The sequence below is a fragment of the Bubalus bubalis genome, chromosome 5 (genome assembly GCF_019923935.1).
Source record: "Bubalus bubalis isolate 160015118507 breed Murrah chromosome 5, NDDB_SH_1, whole genome shotgun sequence".
NCBI classification, from domain to species: domain Eukaryota; kingdom Metazoa; phylum Chordata; class Mammalia; order Artiodactyla; family Bovidae; genus Bubalus; species Bubalus bubalis.
The window spans coordinates 129367636-129390012 of NC_059161.1; the positions used below are offsets into that span (position 1 = coordinate 129367636).

Here is a 22377-nt window from a genome sequence, read left to right on the forward strand (position 1 = left end):
ACCCGGCCTCAGCTGCCTGCAGCACCTGCTCACTAAGGCCCCGGGTCGGCCTTCTGTCCGCCCGGACTGACTGTGCTCCCGCCGCTGATGTCTGGCACCCCCTCCATGGCAAACCACCCCTCACATCCTTGCCCCAAGGTCTGCTTCTGGGCAAACCCAACCCAAATGCCATGTATCCTACATCAAATCCGCCCTCGGTCACACAGATAGCGACACGTCCTTGGAGGAGCGACGGAACGTGAGATGCTGGGCATGCAGGTTCGGCAAGGGTTGGATGTCTGCCTGGGGTTACTCATCCACCCAGAAACAGGACGGCTCTCTGAGGCAGGGGCTACAGACCCCCGCAGAGGACTCAGCGAGACCCACTCGGGGCACAGGACAGGGCCAGATGCTCCCCGCCACACACCCAGCATCCGGCCCCGCCAGTAACAAGGGCAGATGGAAAGCTGGGTGGCCACGGGGTGCAGGGCAAACAACGAGTGCAAATCTAGAGGTTCAGTTCATGGGATGCTGAACTGAGACCTCAGCATGGATTTACTGCGAGGCCGAGAACGAACGCCCCGAGTGACGTCTGCGCCCGTGAAGGACCTGCAGCCTCTCTGCAAGGCCTTCGACAGAACCCACTTAAGCGGCACAGTTTGCTGGTTCCCAGTCAGAGATGCTGAGTCAGACGACGCAGAGGAAAGAAGAAGGCTTTTTCCGCGCCCCCCTCCCTTGGAGACGCTCAAAGGACCCGGCGTGGGAGCACAGATTTCCTGTACTAACATTTCCCTTTAGGACACACTGGGGAAAGGCCCCGGCGCAGGTAACAGAGAGCATGGGCTGATCGTAAACGCCACCCCACATTCTCCTGGAGCCCCAGTCTACACAGGTGCAGCAGGAAGGCCTCCAACCTCACTCCCCGCAGCCGGAGCCACGGACGTCACACGCGCCTGCCGTGACCGTCCCATCTCTTGACAGGGCAAGCCCTCACAGTTTAAAGAAATCATTGAATGGAGTGGGTGAGTGGTAATTAACATGTGTTCACCCAACAAACAGGTATTCTTCTTATAATAAGAAAATATGTTTGTAGAGAGGCGTTTACATCCCAGATAAGGAACAGGAGAGACAAGCCAGAAACCTCCTCGATCTGGGTTTTAAAATCGGCACTTTTTGAGTTTGTGGCTGGGGCGAGGAGGGGAGTGAATGTGTAGGGCCGGGCTGGGGGTCGGCAGGCAGAGTCTCTAGTTTCTCCTGTCTCTGTCCCGACAGCCAGCCGGGGAAAGGAGGTCCCTTCACGCCTCCCCTGGCTCAGGGGAAATCAGGATGGTAGCCCCAAGCGTGTCAACATCACATGAACTCAGAGATCCTGGATCCCAGTGGGGACCACTGACCACCCCAGGGTCCTGGGTGGGGCCTGCCCATCTCCTCCTGGCAGTCTGCCCGCTCGACAAGAGTCCCAGTTCCCTTCACGGCAACCGGTATTTTTGTACTGCTCTCTTGTATCAGCAGGTGGTGGGAGGAGAAGAGTTGGGAGGGCTCAGTTCATCCTCTAGAGTGCTTTGCAGACATGAACTCATCCATCTGCATAGTGTGCTTAGGGAGACGCTGACGCGGCCCTGCAGGACGCCTGGATCTCAGAGCAATTAGGAGGTCTGGCCCCGGCTCGCGGGAGGACTCGCATCAACATTGGGCACAGGAGGCCCCGATGCTCGGCACAGGGGACCGGATGAGGCAAGCAAGGCACCCTGCTCCGCATCCTTGTGCGATTCTTGAGGCAGCTGGGCGCCCGCCAGACATTCAACACGGAAAAGACCAGACAGCCAGGCGCATGGGATCGCTCACCCCCCAGTGCCCAGTACGGGGGGAGCGATCCAGGCAACAAGACACAGAGGCCACCCAGCAACTTCTCCAGGCACCCTGGAGTCTCGCTGCCCACCCCCTGGATGGGATGGCGCCATCTGGAAATCTCACCGCTGCTGGTCCAGTGGGCCTGCTCCCCGCTGCACGTCCGGTGTAAGCCCGGGGCCGGAGGGAACAGGCCAGAGGGCTCTTCCAAGATGCAAGACTGGGCCCAGCCGCCGGCAGGGCGACGGGACAGAGGAGGAGCCGCAGGGACAGTCCTCCTGGTTGGCACGAGGGGTACTGAAAAGGGGAGCAGTCATCAGTAGGCAGAGCCAGGGACGCAGAGGCGGGAGGGGGAGGGGGACACCCCTGGCTCTTCCTGCCCCGTTTCATCGCCATCTCCGACTTTAAATGGAATCGTGTGTGTTACAGAATCCTCCCGAAACCCATCTCAATCGGTCGCAAGGTAATCTGGTTCTCCGGTTGGACGTCAAGGCCCTGAAGCCATCGCCGGCGCCCTCGCCTGACATCTAAGGGGTTCCGTGCCCCGACCCCGCCACGCGTCAAGAAGATGCAGCAACAGAGGTGGAGAAGATGCTCGGACTCTGTTTCCGTTAAGTGTGGCTAAAAGCAGACTCCGAACCAATCCGGCGAGGTGACCAACCAGGGCCCCTGCGTGGTTCACTGGCAGCCAGCCAGCCTACTCACCAATGTCGGTCTCCTTGTGGTTCTTGATGTACTCGGCCAGCTCGAAGTTGCCGGCGATGATCGCCACCTGCCGAAAGAGGAAATCACGTTAAGGCACCAAGTGCAGGGCACGCTACGCATCCCGACGGCCTACGAGCGAAAGTCCAGTCAGAGCTTCTTTTGCAAAAATAAGAGATATTCCCCCCTTCCGGGTTTCCTGAGATAGTCAACACACAGCACTAAGCTGAAGGTGTGCAGCCTGATGACCTGACTTGGATATTATTTTGTGAAACGATGACCACGGTGAGTTTAGTTAATGTCCATCACCTCATAAGGCTACGCAGTTTCTTCCCTAGGATTTCCCTGGTGGTCCAGTGGCTGAGACTCTGCGCTCCCAGTGCAGGGGGATGGGGCTCAGTCCCTGGTCGGGGAACTAGATCCCACTTGCTGCAACTAGAAAGGATCTTTCGTGTCGCAAGGAAGGTCAAAGAACCCGCGTGCTGCAACTCAGACACAGCGCAGCCAAATAAGTGACCTTTCTTCACATGTGAACAATTTATCCTGAAGATTTTCTTTAAAAAACAAACCAACAAACAAACTCTTTTCCCCTTGTGATGAGAACTTGAAGGATCTACTCTTACCAACTTTCAAGTGAACCACATGGCTGAACGTGACGTCCTCTGGGCTAGTTTGCCTTGTAACTGGAAGTCCAAATCCGGACCGTCTTCACCCATTTCCCCAGCCCCCACCCTACCCCAGGAACCACAAAAAATCTGACCTCTTTTTCTATGAGTTTGTTTCGACCCCACAACAAAGTGGAGCTACAGTGCTTGTCTTTGTCTGCTTTCAGGCAGCCTGGCCCAAGGCCTGCACGCTGCACGGTCGGAGTTACTGGAACAGCAGCCACCACACCCAGCAGCCCCTCCAGAGGCAGCTCCTCCCGCTTGGTCCCCTTCTCCGGGGCCCTGGCCATTCTTCCACCACGAGGCCATCATTCCGCGAGAATCTACGTGAGACAGTCCTCTGCCCAGGAGGCCACGGAGGGGGCGGGTCAAGGCACTGAGCCTGGAAACCCCCCGGACGGCGTGCCGCATGCCCACCAGTCCTGACCGGTCCCAGAATGCTCCCTGGAGGTGGGGGGCAGGGGGAGGCATCCATTCCTCTGATTGGTCCCCATAGCTAGAGGGATGGGGAATCTCAAAAAGCACTCACAGCTCTTCACTGAGTTTCAGTGAAGCAGAAAAAACTCCACCTATGCACAGCATAAACCAGCACTACACGCAAGGGTCCAGCTCAAGCCACGCAGACAGTGACTAGCGCGAAGAAGCCACGTGGTCCGTGATGCACTGAGGCAGCCAGGCAGGCAAAGACAAAGGCCCTGGGGGTGGCCCCGGGGAGACCTGATACAGAGCTCACGTGGGCAGGGCTCTCCGTGCCCCAGTGGGGTGCCCTGGGCACAGGGGGGCAGCCATCTCCACCCTCAAATGAGCCGGGTGTTCAGACGCCAGCCTGCAGACACACACGTCAACCGTCAGTCTACTGGCAGCGATAATGTGGGTGGGCCTTCCCCGATCCTTTGGAGGCCTTCAGAGCAAAAGCTGAGATTTGCTGGAGGAGAAATTCCGCCTCGAGGCTGCACCACCAGTTCCTGCCTGAGTTCCCAGCCTGCCCTTCCGACTGCAGACTTGCCAGCCCCCACAGTCTTGGGAGCCAAATTCCTGCAAGAAATTTCTTAAACATACGTGTCTGCATCCTGCTAGTGCTGCTTCCCTGGAGAAACCTGCTTGACGCGGCTTCCTGTGGGGGCCAGGGGGCTGTGGTGTCTTTGGAAGTGACACTGACTTCGACTCTTGGGCATCACCTAATGCTTGGTGTCCTGCAAGGATGCCACTGGCTGGAACAGCCTGGAGACAAATTCAGCCTCCTCCCCGGTCTGCTAACGTCAGGGGAGCCACGGCAGCCCCTGTCTGCATGAGGCGAGGGTCCTAGGGGTGGACAGCAAAGGCCATTTCAGCGACAGGCCCTGTGAGGCCTCCCTGGGGGCTCAGATGGTAAAGAATCTGCCTGAAATGTGGGAGACCAGAGTTCGACCCCTGGGTCAGGAAGATCCCCTGGAGAAGGGAATGGCAACCCACTCCAGTATTCTGGCCTGGAGAATCCCATGGACAGAGGAGTCTGGTGGGCTACAGTCCATGGGGTTGCAAAGAGTTGGACACGAGTGAGCAACTCTCTCTCTCTCTCTCTCTCTCTCTCTCACACACACACACACACACAGGTTCTGCAGACACAGAAGCAGGTTTAGAAGCACCTGGTGAACGGAACTTCACCAGCCTCCTGAGGGTGACCGTCCATCTGGGATGCAGGCTTCATACGGTGGATCCTTAAAACAGAGCAGGGGGACTTCCCTGGTGGTCCAGTGGTTGAGACTTCACCTTCTAATGTGGGGGACATGGGTGTGACCCCTGGTTGGGCAGCTAAGATCCCACATGCCTCTCAGACAAAAAAATCCAAAACGTAAGACAGAAACAAAATTGTAACAAATTCAATAAAGAGTTTAAAAATGGTCCACATAGAAAAAAAGAAAGAAACACAGCAGGGACAGAGGGTAGGAACCTAAGCAGGAGGCCCTCAGAGGCCCTGTGAAGCCAGCGACCTAGTCTGCTACCATTTGTGACATGATCCCAAAAGGAAGGGTCCACAGGGTGACCCATGACATGTGACCCAATGTCACCTAGGGGACAACTGGTCAGAGCCATTCCTTGTTGGAATTCCCTGGTGGTCCAGTGGGCAGGACTCCACGCTTTCCTTGCAGAGACCTGGGTTCAATCCCTGGTCAGGAAACCAGGATCCTGCAAGCTGCACAGCACAGTTAAAAAGAAAAAAAGCATCACTCCCTGTCTTCCAGCCAAACTCTCAAAGGTAAAACTCCCTCCCACCCATCAGGATGGCTACTATCAAAAGACAGAAAATAACAAGTGTTGGCAAGGATGTGGAGAAATTGGAAGGTTTGTGTATCGAGGGTGGGGATGTAAAATGGTACAGCTGCTGTGGAAAACAGTGTTGAATTTCCTCAAAAAAAAATCCTACATAGACATGATCCAGCAGCTCTGCTTCTGGGGATTTGTACCCGGGGGATCTGAAAGCAGGAATAATGGTTAATTCTTCATGTCAACTTGACTGGGCCACAGACGGCCTAGACATTTGGCCAAAAGTTACCCTGGGCGTTTCTGAGTAAAGCAGATTGCCCTCCCAGCGTGGGTGGGCCTCATCTAATCAGTTGACGACATGCCTAGAACAGAAAAGTCAAGGAAGAGGAGACTTCTGCCCACCTGTGAGTTGGGACATCTGTCTTTTCCAGCCTTCAGTCTCAGAGCAACATCAGCTTTTCTTGGGTTCTGAGCCTGCTGGCTTTTGGATCCGAACTTACATCAGTGGGAATGCTGGACCTTCAGTTCACTACAACCTCAGATCTTGGACTCCTTGGCCCCATAATGCATCTGTGCGTGTGTGTGTGTGTGCACACGCGCGTGTGTGTGTGTGCGTGCGTGCACACGTGTGTGTGTGTGTGTACTCTGAGTGGGGTGCTGCTGTAACCCCACTGCAGCTGGAACCAGGCTGAAGGAGAAGCTGCTTTTGTTCTCATCACTGGCGAAACCGCCATCACCTGGGCTCCGCAGCCAGGATGTGGAGGAAACCCACGCCCCCATCCCGAATGAAGCCGCCGCCTCTCGCCAAAACCAAATGTGCCTCCCGACACAGAGAGCTATTTATAGGCGCTCTGAGAGCGTGGCACGTCCTCGCCAAAACTGGAAAACAGCTCTGTGCAACAGTGACGGAAACTGTGGTCTCGGGCCGCCCCCTTCTTTGGTCTTCCTTCCAGATGACCACGTCCCCTGCTCCGGACTCCTATGGCAAATCGGGAAGTGGCCAACACCCAGAGACCCAGGAGCCTGGAAAGGTGTCAGAATTCTGAGCATCTGCAAGCATGTGGGGAGGAAGTGGGTCCCAGGCTTAGGGGTGAGAGGTCACAAACTCCACCGGACCAACTCCAAGGGGGTGTCCATCATCTCTAGGCTGAAGCTCGGAGCCCGACAGGCAGTGGGCAATTGTGCAGATTCCAGACCACAGCCCTGAGGCCTCGGAAAATCCCAGGGGGCCAGGAGCCTTTGCAAACTGATGTGTTACCTGGGGGCTCAGGGACCCCATGCCAACCTTGATGGGCTGCCTGGAGGGAGCGCCTGGTGGGCAGTGGAGGCAAGCGGCATCAGTACCACCAGAAGGTCTGTCTCCAGGGGCTTCAGGCTGGGTCCCAAGCCAGAGGAAGCAGCCAGGGCACCACCAAGGCTGCCACACAGGCAGCACCATGCTGGTGACCCAACAGCCTCTCCAGGCTAAAGGGGGACCCTGAGCACTCCTGGGAGACCTGCCCAGGCGAGGCCTCACCTTTGCTGGACCCTCAAGGCTGGGGATGAAACAGCCTCCTCATCCCCTAGCCCAGGAATGAAGGGTACACCCTAGGCAGTGGTCAGCCTTCACATGGGCAGCATGGTGCCGTGGTCATGGCCACAGCCTCCCCGTGGTGGACCCCTCCAGAATGGAGACCACAGACAAGGCACACCACCTCCTCTGTAACTGGGGATCATTGAAAGCCTAGCCCTTCTGTGACTCCTGGAGGATTAAAACCGTTCATACTGATAAATGGCACACAACAGAGCCTGACACTCCACAAAGAAAACCCAGGCCTGGCGGGGCTTCTCAGATGAAGTCTCCCAAACACATAAGCAGGAACTAACACCCGTCTCACCCAAATTCCTCCAGGGAATGAAGAGGGAGAACTCTCCAACCCCATGGATGAGGACAACACGACCCCAGTCACAGGGGTCCACAGGAGTGGGAGTCCTCTCCCTGCAGAGGTTGGCATCCTGACCAAACAACAGCAAATCAATGCAGTGAATGAATGAAAGTCACTCAGTCGTGTCCGACTCTTTGTAACCCCATGGACTATACGGTCCATGGAATTCTCCAAGCCAGGATACTGGAGTGGGTAGCCTTTCCCTTCTCCAGGGGATCTTCCAAACTCAGGGATTGAACCCAGGTCTCTGCATTGCAGGTGGATTCTTTACCAGCTGAGCCACCGGGGAAGCCCAAAAGAATACTGGAGTGGGTAGCTTATCCCTTCTCCAGTGGATCTTCCCGACACAGGAATTAAACTGGGGTCTCCTGCATTGCAGGTGGATTCTTTGCCAACTGAGCCACCGGGGAAGCCCATAAATCAATGCAGGAATCTGCCGGGAGCCGGCGAGAGACATTCCACTCGTGACAAAGGTCATGAGGAAGGGGGCTCGGCATACGCAAAGGCGGGATCGAGCCTCGGGAGTGCCCCCGGATATTCTCGAGCATCTACCCCCCAAAAAACCAGAGTCTGCCTACTTTATTGCTTTGTGCTCTCACCTCTGACTTTACTGGGGGCTGTCCCCCACCACCATCTCACTCTCTCTGTCAAAGAGTTAACTTACAGCTCCAATTAATAAAGTTCCTGGGCAATTAGGAGTGTTTAAATCCAAACCCCTCAGATGGCTCTCTAACTCGCCTGACAAGTTTACCCGGACACCTACAGCTATGCATACGATTGTTTACAGTCTCCCAGCCTCCAGAGGCACGGGAAGCTTAAGATATTCAAATAGCTTAGAGCCTCTCAGAGAATTAGAAGCTGTCAGAATAAAACTAGTAAAAGATTTCATTGATGAGCCAATGTTTGTTGCCAAGTTTTCACATCCCCTGAATTGTATCCTTGAATGTGCATTAATTAATATAGTTGGTATGTAGAAAAAATAAGTAGTGGCCTTGGTGTTAGTAACTTTAGACCCTTAAGGTAGTAAATTCTTTCCTTTGTAAACCCATTACACATCCACCCTATAGGAACGTAATCTTATCTTCGGAGGATGGCGCCAAACCTTAAAATAATTACTCTTAGAGAAAATAAGTCTTTGTTGATAAGTCCTTGTCAAGAGTCATAAAATGTTAATAGGCCTCTGGCCAGAAGATGATGTAAATCACCTAAACCATTTGTATACGATAAATCTGCAGGAAAGAAACCCTGGTTTTTGATAAGCATCAAAGACTGCTGATTTTGCATCCCCTATTGTCCTCTATGTGTAACTTAGGGTATAAAAGCCCCTGTTGAAAATAAAGCTATGGGCCTTGCTCACCAACGCTTGGTCTCCCCATGTCATTCTTCCCTTTAACTTCTAGCTGAGTGTCCATCTGGAGCGTGGATGTCCTCTGCGACCATTTATTTGCCTGGGCTTCTAAGACCCACTCGAGAAGGTGTCTAAGGTGGGGCACCTTCCGCTATTCGAGAGGGCGCCTGCGGCCTCCGTGGTCAGAGCTAACCTGGTGTCACGGGTTATATTGATTTTCCGCGTAAACCAAGCCACTCAGCTTCTTTTCTCCACTGAATTTTCCTACTGAGCTATCCTCATTCTATTCCTCTTTATTATATCTAATTAACATTTGAATAGGCCGCCTAGCCGTCTCTCCTTCGAAGACCCTGGATCAGCCGGGGCTGGACCCCGGCAGGAATCTGTTCAAAGAAGAGGACCACGCCACTGTGCAGGCGTCTTACAGAATAAAGGAGCCATCAGTGGACTCCACCGCACTAAAAGAAAAGGGGAAATCTACAGGGTCATCATTTTAAAAAGCATTTATTTCTGTTTTTTAAATTCTTTATTTAATTAATAAATTAATTAATTAATCCAGCTGCACTGGGTCTTGGTTGCAGCATGCGGCATCTAGTTCCCTGACCCGGGATTGAACCCAGGCCCCCTGCACTGGGAGCACGGAATCTTAGCCACCGGATCATCAGGGAAGTCCTTCTACAGGATCATCTTGATAGCTGCAGCAACTGTTATCAATTTATCAAAATCATTTGATGAAACTTAATTAATGAAAAAACTTAACAGACTAGGAATAAAAGGGAATTCAACCTGCCTTCGCCACAATGAAGGATCCCCCTGGCTAAGAAGCCTCCGGGAAGCAAAGTGGTGCAGGGCTCCAAGGACCCCCAGTGTGGGCTCCCTGTGCCTTAAGTGGGTGTCCAGGTGGGCCGGCAGGTGGGTGCCTTGGCCTTGACCTTGGCTCACGTGTTTGCTTCCACCAGCCCACCCAGCCTCAGCAGAGCTGACTGGCTCCCTTCCACGGGGGCCTCAGGACAGTGTTCTGTATGGGCAAAATCTAAAGCTGTGAAGCCTCCAGAGGGCAGGCTCTGGAACATCAGTCTGCAGCATGGCTTCCAGAATGTTCTACCGGTCAAAGCGCAAAACCAGAGTCTAGGCGTGAGGGGAAATACACTCCTCCTCTCTGTGGGAGGGGCTGCATGGCGCTGTGTGTTCCACAATCTCCTAAAATTACACTCTGCACTGTCGTCTTGAGAGTCCCTGGGACATTAAGGAGATCAAACCTGTCAATCCTGAAGGAAATCAACCCTGAATATTCACTGGAAGGACTGATGTTGAAACTGAAGCTCCATCCAATACTTTGGCCACCTGATGCGAAGAGCCAGCTCATTGGAAAAGACCCTGATGCTGGGAAAGATTGAAGGCAGGAGAAAAAGGGGCGACAGAGGATGAGATGGTTTGACGGCATCACTGACTCAATGGACATGAGTTTGAGCAAAGTCCGGGAGATATTGGAGGACAGAGGAGCCCAGTGTGCAGCAGTCCATGTGGTCACAAAGAGTCAGACATGACTTAGTGACTGAACCACAACAACTCCTGCCCAGTGACCACAGCATGGGCACATTCCCTGGTCCCACGGGATGGTCTGGTTTGTCCTTTTGCACCGGAGACCCGGTGGAAGTCCCCAAGGTCACACAGCATTCAGGATCTGCTTCAGGGCTCCAGAGTCTACACTCCTAGGTGCTGCACACCGTGCTGGCAGGTTAAAGCTGCTTGGAACCAGAGCCCTGGCATCTGTGAGTTATCACCCAGGGAGGCTGAGGACCAGCAGCAGGACGGCCCCCCTCACAAGGGACGTGCTGAGCCCCAAGGTTGGTGCTGAGCATTCACACTTATGGGGAAAAACCCATCTTCAATGTTCAGAAGCCTGTAGCTTAACAGTCAACACGGGAGGTGGGACAATGATCCAACTGGTCTACCTTGATTTTAGCTTCAGCTGCCAGCCGTGGCAACGCCTTAGCAGGGAGAAAGCTGCCAGGCTCCATCTGGGGAGGGACTGCCACTGCGACCCCAGCTCCTCTGATGCAGAAGAGACCCTCGATGCAGGGTTTTCCAGTCTTCAGCTGCATAAAATATTCATGGTTGTCAAGGGAAAACAGACTTGAAAGGCATCTCAAGAGAGGTGTCAAAGTCTACCATGCACACAGATTCCTTCCTATGGACCCAGCGCATCGTCCCAGATGGATCTGCCAATAAAATGCAAATTTCTTCTTTGAAGCAACAGTGGTTGTGGAGGGCGCCGTCTGCTTCCAGGAATCTCGATAAAAAGCAAACAGTTCTTCAATGTTTGAAAGAAGAAAAAACAAAAAAACCTGCAAGAGAGCAGCTCCCGTTGGGACCAGCAGGAAGGAAAGTATGAACTCACGGGGTATGTGTGTTTTTTCCTACTTGGCCCCTCAGTCCCCGACCCATGGGGCAGAATGAATGAGACCACTGTCTGGTGGGAATCTGAGATCTAGGGGATTACAGATGTTCCGAGATTGGCCTCTACCATGCTGTAATAAAGATGTCCACAGTGATCAAGCGAATATAACGGCAATGAAATCGGCTCACGTTGATTTAACACACACACTCGCCTGAGCATCTGAATGCAGGATCTTATTTAATCCTCACGTCTGGGAAGGAGGGCTGCTGTGTCCTCTATTTCCCAGCTGAAGGGACAGATTCTAAGAGCTCCAGGGAGTCAGATGTGTACCTTTCATGAAGGTGGACCTCATCATCTGACCCCAAAGACCTGCGGGTGCAGCCCAGTGGCTGTACGGACACAGCCTCACATGGCTTTCATCCCTGAAAATTCTCCTGCACCGGGGCTTAGCCAACTCACTTGAAACACCCTCTCATTTGAAAAGAGGTCCAGGAGAGATGAATAATGAGATTTGATTCAGAAGCAGAAATTCAGCACCATTTTCCATAGGTCGGCAACCAAAGAAAGGATTGACAGTTGAGGCCACCAGACACCCGTGAGTGAATCAGCTGGGCCATCAGAGCGAAGCCCCACAGACGGGGCAGCAAAAGCAACAGGCGTTCACGTCTCCAGTCTTGGAGGCTGGAACCCCAGACCCAGGGGGGCAGGGCCGGTCCCTCCTGAGGCCTCTCTCCTGGGCGTGTAGACGGCCGTCTCCTGCCGGTGTCCTCACAGGGTCCTTCTGTGTGTGTCAGTCCTGACCTCCTCTTATAAGCACATAAGTCTCATAGGAGTCCCAGGTGGCGCCAGTGGTAAAGAAGCCGCCTGCCAATGCAGGAGATGTAAGACACATGGGTTGAATCCCTGGGTCTAGAAGACCCCTAGGAGGAGAAAATGGCAACCCAGTCCGGTATTCTTGCCTGGAAAATCCCTTGGACAGAGGAGCCTGGCAGGCTGTATAGTCCACGGGGTTGTAAAGAGCTGGACACGACTGAAGCAACTGAACACAGCAAACACTCGTAGGATCAGTGTCCACACTAGTGACCTCATTTTACCTGAATCACCCCTTTAAAGACCCAGCTCCAAATACAGCCACATTCTGAGGTCCGGGGGGTTAGGACGCCCACACAGGTATTTGGGGAAGGGGACACAGCTCAGCCCATAAGACCTTGCTTAATTAGCACACACAGGGAGAGTCTCTACCTTTCACCCGGACACATACGTTCCCCCGGCAAATGCCCGGATCGGTTGTGTCAGGCGCATACACGGCTGGAGAATCCCCTCCACATGGCCTGTGTTTAGGATGCGGATGGCGGGGCTGGGGTGACTACCCGGGAGGAAATGCAGGAGCAGAAACTGCGTCCTCTAACCTTCACACAGAGCCTTTGTCTCCCCCACCCCAAAATTACAGTAAGAAAATTCTCAAACACATCTAAGAAGCTGAAGGAATCCAGCAAAGAGAATCTGTGCGCCGTGTAACACAGCTAGGTTACACGATGGTTTCCGTGTTGCTTGGTGTGGCGAATGTACTCGCAACTGTGTGCTCACCATGTTTTTCTGGCTAACTCACTGCGATGCTTCTCCTTCTAAACGATCCCAGCATCTTCACAGACAAAGGACCTCCTCCTACACGTACGGTCACGATCAGAAAATCGGCGTTCATTTCAGATCATCCTCTAGTGACCACTCCATACCCAGAGTTCTCCAAGGGCCTCTTTCTCCACAGTTTTCATATTGTTTTCATTTAGGTCGAAGTGCATACAGCAAAATGCTCAGAAGGTACGTATACAATTTGATGAATGCATGGGAGTTCCCAGGTGGCGCTAGTGGTAAAGAATCTGCCTGAGATATGGGTTCAGTCTCTGGTCGGGAAGATCCCCTAGAGGAGGAAACGACAACCCACTCCAGTATTCTTGCCTGGGAAATCCCATGGACAGAGGAGCCCAGCGGGCTACAGCCCACGGGGTCGCAAAGAGTCGCACATGACTGAGTCACTGAGCGTGTGTGCGTGCACACACACACACACACACACACACACACACGATCACCATTCCCGTCAAGAAATAAAGCATTCTAGATGGACCTGGAGATTAGCACATTAAGTGAGGTAAGTCAGAGCAAAACAAGTATCATATGGTATCCTTTATACATGCAATCTAAAAAATTATACAAATGAACTTATTTATAAAACAAAAAACAGACTCACAGACAAAGAGAACAAACTTACGGCTACCGAAGAGGAAAAGGGGGGGAGGGATAAATTAGGAGTTTGGGATTAACACACACACACGACTGTGTGTAAAACAGATAAACAATAAGGAACCACTGTAGAGCACAGGGAACTCGACTCAATACTCTAATAACCTACAGGAAAAGGATTTGAAAAAGAATGGATAGAAGCATTTGCATGAGTCACTTTGCTGTTCACCTGAAATTAACACAACATTGTAAGTCGACTAGATTCCAATATAAAATAAAAATTAGATTAAAAAAGAAATAGAGCATTTCCTTCACCCCTTTCCAGTCAATTTCCTCCCTCTCCCTCACCAACCGAGATGACAGGTGACCACACATTGCTCATGTCTGTGTGACGGATGCCACATGCGTGAACTCACGTGTCACCTACTGTGTGCTCTCTACTGTGTTTTCTGTACTTAGCATACCGTTCAACGAGCATCACTCAGCCTGCTGGGTACCGCAGCTTTGGTTCTCTTGGTTCACAGCCTCCCAAGGAGGGTGATGGCTGGGGACAGGGGCGGTACAGCTCTGGCTTCACAAGAAACTGCCTTCCTTCCAAAGTCAGGGTGCCGTTCTGTGCCCCCATTAGCATCATAAGAGAGCTCTGGTTACCCCACGTTTTCACCAATACTTGACCTGCCTCTTGAGAAACCTATATGCAGGTCAGGAAGCAACAGTTAGAACTGGACATCAAACAACAGACTGGGTCCAAATAGGAAAAGGAGGACGTCAAGGCTGTATATTGTCACCCTGCTTATTTAACTTATATGCAGAGTACATCATGAGAAACGCTGGACTGGAAGAAACACAAGCTGGAATCAAGATTGCCGGGAGAAATATCAATAACCTCAGATATGCAGAGGACACCACCCTTATGGCAGAAAGTGAAGAAGAACTAAAGAGCCTCTTGATGAAAGTGAAAGAGGAGAGCGAAAAGGTTGGCCTAAAGCTCAACATTCAGAAAACTAAGATCATGGCATCCAGTTCCATCATTTCATGGGAAATAGATGGGGAAGCAGTGGAAACATTGTCAGACTTTATTTTTGGGGGCTCCAAAATCACTGCAGATCATGATTGCAGCCATGAAATTAAAAGATGCTTACTCCTTGAAAGGAAAGTTATGACCAACCTAGACAGCATATTAAAAAGCAGAGCCATTACTTTGTCAACAAAATTCCATCTAGTCAAGGCTGTGGTTTTTCCAGTGGTCATGTATGGATGTGAGAGTTGGACTGTGAAGAAAGCTGAGCGCCGAAGAATTGATGCTTTTGAACTGTGGTGCTGGAGAAGACTCTTGAGAGTCCCTTGGACTGCAAGGAGATCCAACCAGTCCATCCTAAAAGAGATCAGTCCTGGGTGTGCATTGGAAGGACTGATGCTGAAGCTGAAACTCCAATACTTTGGCCACCTGATGTGAAGAGCCGACTCATTTGAAAAGACCCTGATGCTGGGAAAGATTGAGGGCAAGAGGAGAAGGGGACGACAGAGGATGAGATGGTTGGATGGCGTCACCGACTCGATGGACATGAGTTTGGGTAGACTCTGGGAGTTGGTGATGGACAGGGAGGCCTGGTGTGCTGCGGTTCACAGGGTCGCAAAGAGTAGGACACGACTGAGCGACTGAAGTGAACTGAACTTAGTAAGATACTCTCTGGTTGCATCCCTGCTGCTGCAAATGGCATTGTTTCGTTCTTGTTTATGGCTGAGCAGTAAATACGGCACAAAAGAACGAATGTATGAAATGGAAGCAGACAGCAGAGTCATGGTTGCCAAGGGGCAGAGGAGGGACGCCTGGGGTGGGGTCAGCAGACGCAAACCACTCCGTAGGACGGACAGACGCCAAGGTCCTCCCGCATAGCACGGGAGGCCACAGCAGACATCCTGTGATGAGCCACAGTGGAAAAGAAAATACACAAAGAATGTCTGGACGTGTCTAACTGCACTGCAGAGACTGGTGCGACACCGTAAATCAACTATACTTCCGTAAAAATAAAAAGAACTTCCCGTTTCCCCAGAAGTTTGCAAAGATGATGACTCCAAGACTCAGACCAAGAACTGAAAAACTCAACCTCACTTAAGCCGCTGCTAATAAACTGTCCCTGCAGCTTCCACGGGTTGGGGGTGTGAGAAAAAAAGAAAAGCCAGCGCTCTTTCCCCAGAAACCTCGCTTCTTACCCCCAACTCCAGCAACAAGAGAGAGGGCAGCGGTAGCAGGGTCAGCTTATGAAGGTGGCGGTAAGACTTCCGAGTTGACCTCGTATACACACACAGAATGCTTCATTTTATTCAGGGATGTGAAGAAAGTTTAACAAATTAAATTATAAAAGCTAAAAATCGTGCTTCTGTGGTAACAGAAGGCTGTAAGGGAAGTGACCGGCTTTGGTCTTCAGGAGAAATTTCACTGGCTCGCCTTCTACAAGAAACAACCGAACATGTTCACTAAAACTGCTGTCACGGGTCACACGGGGGAAAGGCTCTGAGCTCTGAACTGAGCGCTCCCGTCGAAGCCTGAAGATCTTCGGTGGAACCTGCCCTGTGTCTTCAGCTCCCCAGCAGCTGTGGTCTCATCACACACCTTCAAAGGCAAGTTCCAGGTTCAGACCATGGGCTGCCCCACCTCTCCAGCGGGGAAATGAAAAAGGAAGCAAAACCCTCACATCTCCTCTTTCCCTCCCTCCAACTCCTCCCAGCGTGTTTACAGATACATTCAGCCTAGGTCACGTCCTTTAGACAAGAAAGCCATCAATGGACAATGATTCCCACTGCCTCAGAAGAAACAGTACATAAAGAGTGCTTTCTTCCCGCTTTTCTTACACGCATCCTACATGACAGTTCCTATTATTAAAACGTGGACCACTCAGGGGAGGATACACTGAATACCCAGAGGACTCTACCTGCTAAATGCATGGGATGGATGTGAATTAAATTCAACGCGATTAAATGACAGAAAATTGCATTTAAATACCTTTAGGAATAAAACAGGACAGCAGTGTAACATGAGACACTGACTGTATTAGGGAAAATCTGGGGGTGGTGCCTTCTGTTCTTTGTAAACAGCAGGTAAAGTCTAGAAGGAAGAAAAACACAGAGGGCGTAGCCAGAAGGGAGGAAAGGGGGAGAGATGGCAAAGAAGAAAGGGGCGGTTTTCTTAAAGAAGCCTTGTTTCAAAGCACTAAACAGAGACGCTCAGGACTCAGATGTTCCCACACTGGGGTCTGGGGTCTAAAGGAGATGATTTTGTGTTTGGATGTTGGTGCATTTTAAGACTTGTCCCAGAACTCACACTGAACTATAACCCCTAAGGGTCTTCTGCTGGGAAGACACACTCGGGGCCCTGCCGTCGCTGCTGGCTGGCCCGGTTAGAGCAGCCCTTTCCCCTCTCGACACACCGCTTGGTTTAACTGTCACAGGTCCCCAGCTTCCGGGACCCGGTGCCTGATGACGTGAGGTGGAGCTGATACAACAACAGCAGAAGCAAAGTGTGCAATGGATGTAATGTGGTTGTATCACCCCAAACCACCTCCAAGCCCCCGTCTGGGGAGAAACTGTCCTCCACGCAGCTGGTCCCTGGTGCCAGAAAGGCTGGGGACCACTGAGAAGTGCTCAGGTGATGCTCACTCTGCTTCTTCAGGGAAAGCAGCTGACATCAGGATGCCATCCTGATGATGTTAGATGTTGGATGATGTTAGAGCAGCCACGTGAGGCTTTTGTTGCTGTTGTTCAGTCACTCAGTCGTGTTTGACTCTTCACGACCCCACGGACTGCAGCATGCCAGGCTTCCCTGTCCTTCACCATCTCCTGAGTTTGCTCAGATTCATGTCCATTGTGTCGGTGATGCCATCCAACCATCTCATCCTCTGTAATTCTCTTCTCCTCCTGCCGTCAATCTTTCCCAGCATCAGGTCTTTTCCAATGAGTCGGCTCTTCCCACCAGGTGGCCAAAGTATTGGAGCTTCAGTTTCAGCATCAGTCCTTCCAGTGAGTATTTAGGGTTGATTTCCTTTAGGATTGACAGGTTTGATCTCCTTGCTGTCCAAGGGACTCTCAAGAGTCTTCTCCAGCACCACACTTCTAAAACAAAGAGTTTATTGCTTTTCAATTATGTGATTTAGCATATTTACATGGGTGCACTTCCCTGGAGAAGGAACTGGCAACCCCCTCCAGTATTCTTGCCTGGAGAATCCCATGGACAGAGGAGCCTGGCGAGCCACAGTGCACGGGGTTGCAAAGAGTCGAACACAACTGAGCAACTAACACACACACACACACACACACACACACACACACGTGCCGCCGACATGGGGAGCCCTGGCCATGAAGGGTTAACGTCGGGCACCCCGCTCGCCTGCCCGCGCGACCTCCGAGACCATTTGGGGACCTGGAGATGCTCAGGCTCCTGTCGGCCTCAGCAGCTTGGCTCACACAGGGCCACCTGAACAAAGTCATCCTTGGCATCAGCAGTAGTTCTCCCTGACTTTCTGGGTCTCTCTTTTGGGCAGAGCCCACTGGCCAGGGGACTTGGCAGCTCCCCAGGGCAGGGCTGGAGGAAAATCTCCCCACCTGCCCATCTGAGTCCCAAGAAAACCGAGAGTGAGACCAAAAACTCCACGCTGGCACCAAACGGCCCCTCGAAGTAACTGTCTTGCAAGCAAATGTGAAAGGGGAGTCCACGAAAGGGAAGAAGACCTGGTCACTGGACGCATTCAGATGGGGCTTCCCGGGGACTCAGCGACCAAGAACCCTCCTGCAACGCAGGAGACGTGGGAGACACAGAATCAACCCCTGGGTCGGGAAGATCACCTGGAGAAGGAAATGGCAACCCACTCCACTGTTCTCGCCTGGAGAATTCCACGGACAGAGGAGCCTGGCGGCTACAGTCCCGGGGGTCGCAGAGTCGGACACAACTGAGCAACTGAACAACAGCAAAGCATTCAGGAAGCCTTGAGATCAGAGTGCCGCCCACTCTTGAAACATCTTTTATCCACTGTGATCTGAGCACTGGCCTCTGCCTCCTTCATCTCTGCGCCACACTGCAGGGTCAGCTGGCTTTTCCGCACCATCGGCTCAAGCTCACCGTTACCTCTGGGTGGGGTCCAGGTACTGCTTCTTACATTACAAGACCATCCTTGGTCTCGGTACTACGGATCAAAATCCGGATGCCTTCTTTTAAACGTAGACCTCGGTCCTTGGAGACAGTGTTGCTGCCCCTGGGACTCTCGTCTCAGACGCACACAGCTGCTGTTCCCATATCTGCCCGCACGTGTTAGGAGACTGTACCCTCTCCCCCCCTCCCCAGAAATAAAATCCCTTAGCAACGACATGCCGGTGCCACACATTTTAATTCTTCAGTTATGATTCACGGTGCCGTCTGTGGACAGATACTGAGACAATGATCCGAGAATAGCTCTGAGGCATTGGCTCAGCAGAGCTGCAGCCCACCTATGGGGAGGCCCGGGTCCACGGGGGGCACTGCACCCGGCGGAATGGAAGAGAGGGTCTGGGGTTCTGAGCCCGTCTCTGTGAGCCGTCCTCAGATCCTGAGAGCACCCGCATGGGGCCTCGGGAGGCCGGGAAGGAGGCCTCCCCCGCACGGGGCTGGCACCCTGCCTGCCCGCCTGCCAGGGTCAAGGGGGTCCACAAGGAAGGAGCCCAGCTTGCGGTGAAAGGGAGGTTGTAAACTCAAGGTCGTGCTGCAAAGCCTTGTGGACTACTTGACTAATCATCCTGGGGCAAATCACGACTTCCTAAAAAATAAACTCCACCCTCTTTCTTGTACCCTTTTATTTCAGAACACACAGGACCACAGACACCTGTGTCATGCTCTCTGTCCACTGGGCCTCCCTGCATGCTCTCTGCCAGGCACCACGGCCCTTCTTCTCCGGAAGTGATACGTCCAGGGAGGTCTATGTGGTGGAGAAATACTTTCCGCAGAAAAGGAAGAACTAAAGGAGATGTCACCCCATCAGTGGTCTGCCCAAAGGCATTGTAAGGTGAGCGGGGCGTGTTCCTGTGAATCTTGCAGGACAACTCCCCCTCCGCCGCCCCGGAGCAGAGGGCAGACAGGGGCTGACATGCTCTGGCTCCCTGGGACCTTTCCTGCCAGGTGTCATCCTCGCGGGCGCTGTTCTGGAAAAGGCTGGAGGATGTGAGAGCAACTGAGAAGGGCCAGGGTGGGAGTCGGAATAGAAGAGCCCACCCACGTCTCCTCTGCTGACCTGTCACATGGTCAGACTGGACGGAGGCACATACATCCTCGGGGCTTCTGAACACAGGGCTGGCAGAGACCAGGGATGCTCAATCCTGCGTCAGCCGCGTGCACACACACACACACCCTGCTGCCCCGTCCTTCCCCCAACACAGCAAGCTGCAGAAGTGGTTTCCAGAATTCTAATGGAGTCTGAGTCACTGGCAGGAGGACCAGGATATAATTATCCACGTGTGTCATTCACACGGCAAGGGTCTCCCCACCCCCTGCAGCCTGCACACCCATTCAGCATCTCCCTGCTGTCCACGCGGAGGACTGAGGAAGCATCTGCCCCTCCTCTCCGCCTGCACATGTGCAGTCTGGGATGGCAGCCTGGGGAGAGGCGAGCCAGGACCAGACGGGTCCAGGGAGAAACGGAGGCCCACTGGTGGTGCCAGGGGGCCAAGCGTCTGCCTCAGCAATGGGGCTTCGCTTCTAAGTCCCCACGGTTCCTGGGGCAAGGGGTGTGTGTGTGTGTGTGTGTGTGTGTGTGTGTGGTATCTGTGTACATGTGTGTATGTGTGTGTGGGTATATGTCCATATGTGCATATGCATGTAAATGTATGTGTATATGTGTGTGTGTGTGTGTGTGGTGTGTATACATCTGTGTATGTGTATTTGGGTGTGTATGTGTGGGATGCGTATGTGCATGGTGTATATGGGGACACGTGTATATGTTTATGTGTTGGGCTTCCCTGTTAGCTCAGCTGATAAAGAATCTGCCCACAATGAGACCTGGGCTCCACCCCTGGGTTGGGAAGATCCCCTGGAAAAGGGATAGGCTACCCACTCCAGTATTCCTGGGTTTCCCTAGTGGCTCAGCTGGTAAAGAATCTGCCCACAATGAGAGACCTGGGTTCCATCCCTGGGCTGGGAAGATCCCCTGGAGAAGGGATAGGCTACCCACTCCAGTATTCCTGGGTTTCCCTGGTGGCTCAGCTGGTAAAGAATCTGCCCACAATGAGAGACCTGGGTTCCATCCCTGGGCTGGGAAGATCCCCTGGAGAAGGAATAGGCTACCCACTCCAGTATTCCTGGGTTTCCCTGGTGGCTCAGCTGGTAAAGAATCTGCCCACATTGAGAGACCTGGGTTCCATTCCTGGGTTGGGAAGATCCCCTGGAGAAGAGAACAGCTGCCCACTCCAGTATTCTGGCCTGGAGAATTCCATGGATTGTATAGTCCATGGGGTCGCAAAGAGTCAGACACAGCTGAGTGCCTTTCACTTGCTTATGTATATGTGTGCATCTGTATGTGTGTATATGTGTGTGTGCATGTGTGCAGGGGTTGTGTGTACGTGAGGGGGTATACGTGTGTGTGTGTATTTGTGTGTGTGTAGGTATCTGTGCATGCCTGTGGAGGTGGGGGCGCTCAGGACACCCGGCCAGTATGTTGGGCTGCCTTACTTCATTTTTGTGGAAGCGGGAAAGCAGGGTGACAGGGGAGAGTGAGCGAGCAAGGCAGGTGGAGGGAGCCGGTCCCGCGCGGGCCTCAGACAGCTCAGCAGTCCCGCCCGCTGCAAAGGTCGCACCTGGTGAGCCCTGGAAGCTGTCAGGCCAGCCCACACTTTAAATTGCTTCGCTGTGAGAACCAGGAGAGAAAAGCAGGTGCTGGAACACAGGCGCCCACCCACTTCCGCCAACGAGAGCCAAGCTGGCAGGACGAATCTGTCTGCAGCCACGGGACGGCAGTGCGGCTGGCGGGGGAGGAGCTTCAGGCGGGAAGGTCGCGGGCGCCCGACGAGGCTCCTGCAGCAGCTCTGAGGACACAAGTCAGACGCACTCTGGATAAATCGTCACAGCTTTCCTCTCTCCACGGGAGGAGCCGGTGGTGCCAAGTTCACTGACACAGCTGTGTCCTGGAACCAGCAGGCGGCCAACCACTCCTAGCTCATCATCCACGCCAGGTACAGCCTGGGAGGCTCGGAAGCAGAATAGCAATCAGGGGAAAGTGCCAAAGACCATGTGGGTCTTTTAAAACATTCATCACAAGCAACCAGCTACAGCTTGGTAACTGACAGTTTCCGAAGCTGTGGAAACTCAGCTCTGCGGTCACGTAGGGGGAAGACCCTGCTTCTAGTTCCAAGGCGCAGTCGGTGTGCTGTGTGACTTGGCCTGTGTCACTTAACCTCTCTGAGCCTCGGTTTCCTCATCTGTAAACAGGAGGAATATCAGAGCCTGCCTCACAGGCATCTTGTCAATTAAAATAAAACGGTGCTTGCAGACTATTGGCTGCACCATCTAACATATACATACTCCATAAATGGTAGGCACTTAATAATTATTAGTTTAAAGATCACTCCAGAGAAGACGATGGCACCCCACTCCAGTACTCTTGCCTGGAAAATCCCATGGATGGAGGAGCCTGGTGGGCTACAGTCAGTGGGGTCACTAAGAGTCGGACACAACTGAGCGACTTCACTTTCACTTTTCACTTTCCTGCATTGGAGAAGGAAATGGCAACCCACTTCAGTGTTCTTGCCTGGAGAATCCCAGGGACGGGGGAGCCTGGTGGGTTGCCGTCTATGGGGTCACTCAGAGTCGGACACGACTGAAGTGACTTAGCAGCAAAGATCACTCTCTGTAAACAATGAAGGACAAGTTTTAAAAAATTATTACCTAATGGGAAGAAAAAGAACAAAATAGAAAAGGCAGGGAGAAATGATGAATTTCTTTGCATTGACCTTGTTTAATAGATTTGATATGAAAATTTTATATCGTTATTAAGAAATTAAAACTTTAAAAAA

At 52.6% G+C, this 22377-nt stretch overlaps 1 protein-coding gene across 3 annotated transcripts in view; it reads right to left on the bottom strand.

Annotated features, from left to right (window-relative positions):
• Positions 1–22377, bottom strand: part of SHANK2 (SH3 and multiple ankyrin repeat domains 2) — a 558458-nt gene that overhangs the window by 340517 nt on the left and 195564 nt on the right. For all 3 annotated transcript variants that reach the window (XM_044943817.2, XM_044943819.2, XM_044943818.2), the window contains exons 11-12: positions 2533–2599; positions 1954–2124 (exon numbers count right to left, since the gene is read on the bottom strand). In XM_044943817.2, coding sequence (XP_044799752.2) covers positions 1954–2124; positions 2533–2599 — 238 coding nt within the window. The remainder of the gene's footprint in view (positions 1–1953; positions 2125–2532; positions 2600–22377) is intronic.